The sequence below is a fragment of the Dermacentor albipictus genome, unplaced genomic scaffold (assembly GCF_038994185.2).
Source record: "Dermacentor albipictus isolate Rhodes 1998 colony unplaced genomic scaffold, USDA_Dalb.pri_finalv2 scaffold_16, whole genome shotgun sequence".
Taxonomy (NCBI): domain Eukaryota; kingdom Metazoa; phylum Arthropoda; class Arachnida; order Ixodida; family Ixodidae; genus Dermacentor; species Dermacentor albipictus.
In genome coordinates this window covers 6,044,134-6,054,162 of record NW_027225570.1, presented here as the reverse complement: position 1 = coordinate 6,054,162, position 10,029 = coordinate 6,044,134, and the positions used below count along the sequence as shown (strand labels likewise).

Genomic DNA, 10,029 nt, shown 5'->3' with positions numbered 1-10,029 from the left:
CTCTCGTCTGCTTGGGGACCATATACTATAAACCGAAATGGTTTTCGCTTTCTAATAAATCAAATGTCTGTATCAAAAATATGTAATTTTATTCTCAAGCCTAAACACGTTCTCAAATAGTAATGCGTACGACTATTACAATTTATTAGAATTAGTTTTTCTGCAAGGTCGCTAGGTGGTGTTGCGCACGGCGCGAGAAAAAGAAAAAAAAAAAGAGCGGTCTACTCGGCGCACTTTTCAAAATGTCTTCTCACCGGAACGTGCCGCTCGGCCCCCGGGTTTCGGCGCGTCAGAGGGAGCTCCTCCTGTCTTTTATGGAGGAGCACCCCGCCCTCGTGACGCCGTCGTACCCATTGGGGCCATCGTTCACAAAGGCCGATAAGGACGCGCTGTGGCTCCAGCTGAAGGCGCTGCTGGATGCCGAAGGCCCTGCACGCAAGACCGTGCAGCAGTGGCAGGCCTTCTGGCGGAAGCAGCGATTCTACGCGGACCAGGCGCTGGCCCTTCTGAGGCAGCAGCAAAGGTGAGCGTGCGCGGATTAATTTCAGCCGGTCGTCTCATACGCTCGGTTTGTTATTTACAGGGGCACCGGAGGCGGTCACCTTGCTGGGTTCCACGGCCGCATCCTGCAGCTAACCGGAACCGCGCGGGTGGATGGTGGGCGAGCCGCTGTGTACGGGCGGTCGGAAGCGGTAAGCACTGGCTTAGAATACTATTATCGCCTAAGTGTTTTGAACTAGCACTTTGTGACCGTCAGAAATTCGGCAAGCGAGGTTCAATGCGACGCGGCCTACGGTGACAAAAAGCGTATTACGGTGTGTCGTTTGTCGCGACACGGTGTGTAGCTCACGTTAGGCGTCGAAAATATGCGCTTGCGTGTCGCGTCGAGACGGTAAAAAGTGGGTTCATTTGCCTACATACGTTTAGGAAAAGTTCACGCTAGGGCGGTGTTGCTTAGACCTTTGTAGGAAACGGTCGAATCTGCAGGGGTGAAAGGACGCCCGTGAAGTTAATTTTGAGGCATATTAGAGAAACCTACGTGCTCGAAACTGTTTGAGACCATCGACTGAGGGCCATAGCCAGTGTCTGGCGCACCAAACACGGCGCCCCCCCCCCCCTTCTCGAAGGTCTTTGTGTGGATAGCATGCTATGTTTTCAAACACCCCTCGAAAAGAAAAAAATCTTGCTGCGCACTACCCCCATTACGTGCAGACTCGCTACATTGAACCGTATCAGTTATGATTAGTAGCTGCTGGCACAAACATCGCTGTGCGTGCAGAGAAGTTTTGTGACACATTCTCAACACATGCTTACAGTTGGTCCCCCCAGATGAGAGCCTGCAGGCGCGAGCTCTCGCTGGGGACTTCCGGCGCCCTCAGCCCTTCCAGCCATTGCCCGCCCAGCCTAGAGTTTCGGTTGGCGAGACGCCCGGCACCAGTGGCTTGCAGGTGAATTTGCACACATCACATTTCTTTTTTTTTTCGTTTATTGCGCTTGGTGTGCATAAAGCAGTGTCTTACTAGAACGGGCTTTTCAGAGCGTTGCACGCGGTGCCGGTGGTGTGGCCGCGCAGGATGCGGGCCAGGAGTGCCCGAGTGCTCCAGCTCGTAAGTTGGAGTTGCCTTGTCCTGTTAGCTGTACCAATATTAAGTTTAATGGAATCACCCATCGGCATGTGATGCTTCTCACCGTGTCATTCCTTTTAAACATAAGTTACATAGGCTTCTGCTGTGAAAAAAATAGCATAACTTGTATGCTTTCAGCACCACAACGCCAAAGGCGCCGCCGAGTGCCGCCGCCAAGTGCCCGAGAAGCCCTCCCACGCCTAGTGGAACTGCATACCCGGAGCAGCGAGCAGCAGCTGCAAACCAACACGGTTCGTGAATACTATTTCTGTGCACTGCGGATATATCTCAAAAAGAGATAGGATGCAAATGGATGTAGCCGAGAATTTTTCTTCAATAACTTTGAAGTGCAATAAACAGCCATTCTGCCTTGAAATTAAACAAAAACATTATGGTGAATCTGGGCAAATGGAACATAAGAACATCTATGGACGAATATTTGCTATTTTACAATATTCGATGGAGTGTCTTCCTATTAGGTATTTTCTTCAAAATTAATTCGTACCAAACATTTACTATTTGCACACTCCTACAGAAAACCAAACCTAAGTATGTAAGGAACTAAATCCTCAGCATAGTCACCAAGAACAAATGTACATTTTTGCAATTATAACGTTGCATATGCACGCCTTCTTCGATCATTGGTTGGGGTATGTTTTGCATGCTGGAGGGGGATCAGGACAGAGAATCGCCGATACTGCACAATCGCCCGCCAGGCAAACTGGTGCGTAGCCCTGAAAAGGGCTGTTTGGTTTCTTCTTACGAAGAGGTGCTTGGAGGTGTGAGATGCGTTTGAGGAGGTGACAGAAAATGAATTCTGACACCACTACGGTCTGTCCGAACAACGGGAATTGGTTGTGCGCTGAACTCGGCACCATTGACGGATGCCGCTGGGTCAGTGGATTTTCAGCGGAGAGGATGTGTTGTGCACGCTGAGACTCCATAAACAGAAGCTCCCAGCGAAGTGTCGGTAGCGAAGAATTCCGAGGTGACATTGGCGACATATTTCTTCGTTTCCAGGTGATTGCAGAGCTCCGGGATGCGGCCACCCGCCAGGCTGTGGCCCTGGAACAGCTGGCAGCAGAGGCCAGGCTCCACAGGGAGGCTGCAGAGAGGCAGGCTACAGCCCTGGAGGCCATCCTGCAGCAACAGGGCCAGGCTCTGCAGGAGCTGCGAAGCGTGGGGGTGCTGTCACGGGCCATTGCAGCGGCACTGAGGCGGCCTGCAGAATAATTTAAAATTGTGCTATATTTTTTTTTATCTGCAGCAAAGACTGCTGTAGTTTTTTTTTATCTGCATCAAACACTGCTGCAGTTTTTTTTATCTGCAGCAAAGACTGCTGCAGTTTTCTTTTTTATCTGTAGCAAAGGCTGTTGCAGTTGTTTTTTAAGTCTGCAGTGCAGATTTTTTAAAATCTGCAGTGAATGGTGTTGTGTACAGTTTTAAACCTGCAGCGAAGGTTGTGTATAGTTTTAAACCTGCACCAAAAGGTGTTGTATATAGTTTTAAACCTGCAGCAAAGGTTGTTGTGTATAGTTTTAAACCTGCACCAAAAGGTGTTGTGTATAGTTGTAAACCTGCAGCGAAGGTTGTTGTGTATAGTTTTAAACCTGCACCAAAAGGTGTTGTATATAGTTTTAAACCTGCAGCAAAGGTTGTTGTGTATAGTTTTAAACCTGCAGCAAAGGTTGTTGTGTATAGTTTTAAACCTGCAGTGAAGGTTGTTGTGCATATGTTTAAACAAGCACCAAAGGTTGCCTTTTTTGTATACTTTCAAAAATATCGCATTCCACATGAGGGCACTTAAGAACTTGGACTGTGCACTAGGTTTTGTGTCGCGACTTCTGAAATACTTGCGGGAGTTCGTTTTTGTGTATTGCTTCGACTTTGTTGTGCTATGTGTATGTGTCTGTGCAGAGGAGAGGCAGGCGCCTCTTAACGTCTGTACGTATATTAGAAAATGACTCTTTTTTTTTCTTTTTACCTTACAGTAAGGGCAACTTTCTTTTACTCAACTATATTATATTGCGCAGTTCTGATAGAATTTCAGTTCTAAGATGGCGCTCGTGTCGAGCATTTAATTTCTTAAAGCATGATTCAGTATTCCGACTTGCCAGCATTGCAGTCCCGATTCAAACAGGCTTTTTCGGACTACCCGCTAGTTTGTGGGGTGGTCCCTTCGGCTCGGTGACAAACTCCGACACCGTGTCCCATTCACAGTTAGGCCGCTGCTTGTGCATAAGTGTTAGGCAACATACTTCACAGGAAGGATAGCAAGTTATTGTGTGCTAAAGAGGACAACAAAGAAGCACATGCCATATATGCTTATGTTATGCTTCTTACCTTATGCATAAAAAATATGCACAGTTCATCAGGATGGCATTGTGTACAAGCTTGTGCAGCCATAGGGTCATTAATGAAAAGAACATGGTTTTATTGAGATGGGTAGCTAATGTACAAGATGTTATCATGCCAAAAATATTGCGCCAGACTGGAGAACATAGTAAACTGAGTCGCAGCGTGATGCTCTGGGGAGGAAACAGTGCATTGTATTGCTTGACGTTGACTTGATAATAAGTGACTAATAAATTCACCGTGGCTAATGAGCCCATGCCATTAGTGTGTGTGTAAACTTTGGCATACCGACAGCATTCGTGTCACTTTCTTTTCCCACCTGTGGAAAAAAAAATAACGTACCAAGCAGTTGCAGCATTACATTGGCTGCTGCCGACGAGGTCGCAGCAGGCGGCGGCGTACCCTCCGGAGGTGGTGAGTATGCACTCCGCGTGGTCCTTGGAAAAGGTTCACCACACGGTTGCGCTGCTGTAGGCCCCTCAGGTACAGCTCCTGCGGTTGTGGGACACGCATGGGTGGTGCTGGCGGGTCGACCAGATCAGCATTCTGCTGGGCAGCTGGAGCAACGTCACTGTCGTCGTCGTCGTCCTCCTCTTCCGGGGCAGGCTCACGTGCCGCCAAGGCTATGTTGTGAAGAGCTGCACAAGCAGCAATGATGGTCGCTGCTCGATCGGGGTTGTAGAGCAGGGTCCGGTAACGCTGCAAGCAGCGGAACCTGCTCTTTAGGACTCCGATGCACCTCTCCACAACATTGCGCATGGCGGTGTGCTCCTTGTTGTAGAGGCCCTCAGGGGTGCTGCCAGCTGGATGCCCCGGCACTGGTGTCAGGAGCCACGGCTCCAAGGGATAGCCGGAGTCTCCTGCGCAAGGGCAGGGTGACAGTTTAAGTGATATCTACTTCATTGTGGCGCACATTTGCAGCACTTACCAAGCAAACATTCGCCAGGGCGCAGTTCTGCTTCGAGGTATGCACGAAGAGGGTTCCTACGCCACACCCATGAATCATGGCAGGACCCCGGGAAGCAGGGGTTGATGTCTTCAATCTAGAGGTCTGCATCGCATGTCTGCAGATTAAAAATTAGTGCAAACAGTTGTCGTACAAGTCCTTTAAAGCACTTTCTTATATGAACTTAATTGAATATCCGCACACTGTGACAGACTGTTCGAATACTGCTATGAGAAAATCTCGGTCGGACATGGTTCGTTTCGTAGTCAAAGTTTCAACACGCGGACTTGTTTTCGCCAGGGCACTGTCAGACAAGCCCGCCGGTTAACTGCTCGGAACGTCACAAATTGCTGGCACCCCCGCGTTTACCCACATTACTATTACGTGTTTCAGCTAATGTCCCGCAACAACTCCAACATGAAAAATTGCAGGCACAAAACCGGAATAAAAGAACTCCTTTAGTGCTATTAAATGGCAGATGTATTGCAAGATGTAGCGCCCATCATTAAACGTGTGCAGGACGGCAGCACAGGACAGCGAGTACTACGGCATAATCCAGCAGGAGCGGCGTTTTGAATCCATCGAAATCGTGAATCAAGCTTCGGGGATCCTCCGCGTACCCGCGATCGAGCAACGTCAATTTCATGCGCTGTGGAGACCGCTGAGCCGCAGTGTGTCCCGCGCCGCAAGATTGCGTCACTGTTCCATCGCGATGTACCCTCGAAAGGAATCAATTCCTGTTGTGGATAGATAGAGAATACCGCTCCTACTACATTCTGTTGCAACAGACCGAGTGAAATGGAAAATTACTGCGAGACAAACGAACAAAAATATATCCCTAAGGATACAATGCAAGAATAATACTTACGATCATGGTGTTCATGGCGTAGAATCCCTTCCTCGACATGTAGCTCTGTGTATCCCCGGGGCTCAGGCCTTGGGGCTGCTTTATGGCGATGAGAGTGCCATCGACGCAGCCGAGCACACCGGGGATCCGTCCGAGCCGCGCAAACGCCGCCTTTGCTCTGGCCTTCGCGGCTGTCGTCTGGGGGAAGTCCACCCACCGCTTTTGCCCGCCAACGACAGTTATGGCGTTTGCCACTTCGTGGATGGTGTCGCTGACGGACGACTGCGACAGGCCGATGAATTCTTCACTTCCGACGCCCCGCTGGAAGCTTCCCGTTGCAAAAAACCTCAGCGCGCACAACACCTTCCGCTCGGTAGAAATTCCGCTGGCTCGCTGGCACCCGATGATGGGGTCGAGTTCGCCGCACAACCAACGCACCGTTTCTTTCGAGAAACGATAACGACGCCGGAATTCACCTTCTGTCATCTCTTCGAACGCATTTCGCACCTCCACCCGCTCTCCTTCCTCCTCAAGCAACGCCAACGCAACAACCGAAGTTTCCAGCGCAAGCGCCATTTTTCTCGAATTAAACTATGGATTGGATCCGAACGTGCTAGTCCGCTGCCGAAGCCGCCTTCGGGTCTAATCCAATCTGTCAGCCGCGCCATGCCAAGCCGGTCGCGTAACGAACAATGATCGCTCCAAACTTCTCAACTCCCGTCGCGTTCGGTCGAAATGCTCGGTGGGCGGATGATTGACAGGAGGGTGTTGCCATTTTGACGTCACCAAAAACGGGGCGGCGCCCCGCGGCTGCCGACGTCGGCGCGGAGTAGGCCAATCGCGCGCGCCGGTAACCGAACGAACGCGCCGAACAACCATCTCCGATCGCACCCCTGATCAGCGGTTCAAGCGCGTCGGCTTTTATACACAATCGTCGAATGTTCCAGACTAATCGTTGGGACCCGCGTGCCTTCCATAAAGTTCTACATCATTCGCGTCAGGCGAATAAATCAGATAACACAAGGTTCGGCAACAACAGACTGCGGATAGAAGCATCGATAACTTTCCAGAAACTTCGGATACATGCAAGCGCGTCCCGCGCTGTGCGATAAGATTTGTTAGGCGGTGAAACCTGGTCGCCCGATAAATATAAATACACGTGTCAATACTACCTACATTTCAGAGTTTCAAAGCTTCGCTAAAATATTGTCTGGTAACCTCTGATAATTTTGCCTAATAAATATTTGTAGTTTCATAGTCACCTAACTAATAAGTATCACCCGTTCTTTTTTTTTTCTTGCACTGTTCAAATTGCGCCACATTTCTTTTCTCTTTGTTCGTTCTCTTTTTTTCCTCTTTGCCTTTAACAATTGTATAATTTTTGTCACTTCCGTTGTTATTTCTGTAACACTACATCGATTAGAGCATTGTTTGTTGGGTTTTTCATTCATTATCATTTGCTTTTCTTGCAACTAATATATTGTTATGCTATCCACAGTTACGCTGCCCACAATTTTACAATTTTGTTGTAGTTACTAACCCAGGGTCCCGTTTTCAGTATTATTACTTTGGGACCCTCGACCCTCGTCAGTATATTACATTTATGTACCTACGTTTTGCATATGAATAATTCAACTTCAACGTCCCCCCACCCCGCATTTTTTAACAATTGTCGTTTGAACAACCTCCGGAAGGCGAATGCTATAGTTTTGATTTCAAGGAACATGTGCACTCCTAGCGGTTGCCGGGCATCCTATAGATCTGGTGTAACGAAGTAGATGTTCGCATTTCTTGCCTCTCGCAAGTTTTTAGAAATAGACAAATTTTAGCGAAGGGCAAGGACATCCTTTTTGTTTAGTTATTGTGAATATGCGGCAAGTGGGTCAACTTCGTGCGTCCGTTGAGCTTGGTCGAGCTTGCCTCCTCTCTCCCTTGCCACTCACTCGCTCAGCGATATCACAAGTCGGATCGCGCTCGGTCACCTGCTTCGGTTATCGTGCGAAGTATGAACTCGGGAAAGATAAGACAAGAGGCGTGCAAAGAACGGAAGACGGTCGGGCGAAGACGGCTAAATCGGGGCGTCACGTCTAAAGCGACTCTGCGGTGTTCTATAACACCGGGGTTAGCAGCTCTGCGAAGTTTTTCAGTTTTCCTAAAGACAACAGGTAAGTGCGAATATTTCACACTATTTTCTGAACAGATAGTCATGTTGTTAGACTAAACCATCTGTGCATGCATTAGAGCAGACTGGTATAAGAGCAGTGTTGCCCGACTCGTTCGTCATGACAGCAGCCCATGTGCTTCCGGTGAAATACTTGTAATGAAGGGCTTGAGTGCGTGTTTGTCGGGCTATACATTTTGTTGACTCTACTCTGTCGACATATAGAGCCAAGGCTAAAGCATCTTATCAAATCTTATCACATTTCAAGAGCAATGACGGCAAAACGATGACCGCGCGTGATTCCTTGTCTGATGCACCACTACTAAGATAAGAAGGTTTAAGCTGTCTATTTTTCTTCTTTTTTCTGCAGATTTATGGTGTCGTAGTACGTGGAGATCAGTCTTTATCCAGTACGAAATGTGTGAATAAAAAGGAGAACGTTCCGACTTTTACTCGTGTTAAGTTTTGGCTGACTGAGAAATAGGCCAGCGTTAGTTGACCCACTTCACAACTCACGAACAAAATTAAGGAATGATGGTGCCAGCAAGTTATTGTCTTTATGCTAAAGCCCCTACTATATCTGTAGAGCTGGTTGAGCTGTGGCCCTAAACTTCACCGCACGTTAGGAATTTCAAAGCGACTATGCCTTCACAAAATGACGAAATGTCACATTTTAGCTGCGAATTTTGGTAGCTAACGACGGTTTGCTCAACGTTTTTAGGTTGGTTTACTGCATAAATATTTCTCATTATAATTGCTTGGCGCTGGTGTGTACTAGCGATGTCCCAGTGCTTTAAAAAAAAGTGAAAATCACGCAGAGAATCCTTTGGGAGTTGCCTAAGTATGCGTAAGCATTGTGCCACTTGCTCATTCCACGCAGCCCGGTGTCATCATCGATGTTGTGAAGCTTGATCCAGCGAGTACAAACGACAGCGCAGCGGCGACACGAATTGGTGCGGACAGCGCCGCAAGGAGCATTGATGACGCAAGCAAAGTATGACAGGTGGCGGCGTCAGGTGCGTTGATGACGTTCCAATCGTTATAGGCTGTTATCGCTCTTTAGCGCCTTATCCATCCACGTGGAACCATTATGAGTCGTGGCCGAACGTACTCGGGCGGCGGTTTCGTATGGCACCAGAGTGCGGGTCGAACATTGAAAGCGATCTGCGACGCCGACGAAGAGCGCCGACTGCTGATAGCTTCGCGCGCTGTGTTCTCGCCGCTTGCTGAGCGTTGAAGAGGGAAGCGCGGACCCGCCGTGGTTGCTCAGTGGCCATGGTGTTGGGCGGCTGAGCACGAGGTCGCGGGATCGAATCCCGGCCACGGCGGCCGCATTTCGATGGGGGCGAAATGCGAAAACTCCCGTGTACTTAGATTTAGGTGCACGGTAACGTACCCCAGGGGTTTGAAATTTCCGGAGTCCTCCACTACGGCGTGCCTCATAATCAGAAAGTGGTTTTGGCACGTAAATAAAACCCCGTAATTTAGAGGTGCGCGGGCCCGTATCTTCAAAAGTGATCTACGAAAGTGGCTGAGTGCGGCGCGTGCTGAGAGCTGCGTGAGCGCTGTGTTCTCGCCGCTACGTTGGCGTTGAAGCGAGCGGTCAGCGGCACGGAGGTGAATTCGCTCGCTGCTGCGGGTGCTATGTTGAAAGCGGTCGTCTTACAGGACGTATGGATGGAGGGATGGACGGACGGTTCTTATCGTTGGGTAAGCACGGAAATGCTTACGCATTTGATAAAAGCTTGCAAGGTAAACGCGGCAGGAAAAAGCGCTTCGTAAACACGGCACACTTCAACGAGTTCTGCTCCGATTTCGCCAATGTCGCCGCGTAGCCAGTGGACCTGCAAGAGAGCACGACGCATGCCGCCGGCATGAGAAGAGGGAAAGAAAGGGTTGCGCGGCAACCCTACTCCTCCTCCCGGCTGCGCGCCCTCTACCTTGTGACCTCATCAGCGACGTCATGAAGGCATTGTTTGTTATATCATTTGCATAGGCATTGTTTAATATAGCATTTATATCAGCTGCGAATGTTCCATGAAACAAAACCACTTATCTTTTTGTTTTACATATTTAGTGCTTTGTGAATAAATGT

General features: G+C 49.0%; 2 protein-coding genes across 2 annotated transcripts; one reads left to right on the top strand and one right to left on the bottom strand.

The window, feature by feature from the left end:
- Window positions 1-242: 242 nt before the first annotated feature.
- On the top strand, window positions 243-2,858 carry LOC139051943 (uncharacterized). The gene is made up of 6 exons (XM_070528991.1): window positions 243-523; window positions 584-692; window positions 1,317-1,448; window positions 1,538-1,607; window positions 1,764-1,876; window positions 2,646-2,858. The coding sequence occupies exons 1-6, from the start codon at window positions 243-245 to the stop codon at window positions 2,856-2,858; spliced, it is 918 nt and encodes a 305-aa protein (XP_070385092.1).
- Window positions 2,859-4,337: 1,479 nt separating this feature from the next.
- On the bottom strand, window positions 4,338-6,349 carry LOC139051942 (putative nuclease HARBI1). Its single transcript, XM_070528990.1, has 2 exons — window positions 5,791-6,349; window positions 4,338-4,840 (listed from the first exon to the last, which is right to left on the bottom strand). Exons 1-2 carry the CDS (start codon window positions 6,347-6,349, stop codon window positions 4,338-4,340), a joined length of 1,062 nt encoding a protein of 353 aa, XP_070385091.1.
- Between the last annotated feature and the right edge of the window lie 3,680 nt (window positions 6,350-10,029).

What these genes read in the sequence shown, in the direction of transcription:
- LOC139051943 (XM_070528991.1), top strand. Translation starts at nt 243, where the DNA reads ATGTCTTCTCACCGGAACGTGCCGCTCGGCCCCCGGGTTTCGGCGCGT. An exon ending in CTTCTGAGGCAGCAGCAAAG is followed by an intron (nt 524 to 583) that starts GTGAGCGTGCGC and finishes TGTTATTTACAG; the next exon opens with GGGCACCGGAGGCGGTCACC. An exon ending in TGTACGGGCGGTCGGAAGCG is followed by an intron (nt 693 to 1,316) that starts GTAAGCACTGGC and finishes ACATGCTTACAG; the next exon opens with TTGGTCCCCCCAGATGAGAG.
- LOC139051942 (XM_070528990.1), bottom strand. Translation starts at nt 6,349, where the DNA reads ATGGCGCTTGCGCTGGAAACTTCGGTTGTTGCGTTGGCGTTGCTTGAG. An exon ending in CATGAACACCATGATCGTAA is followed by an intron (nt 4,841 to 5,790) that starts GTATTATTCTTG and finishes GCCCTTGCGCAG; the next exon opens with GAGACTCCGGCTATCCCTTG.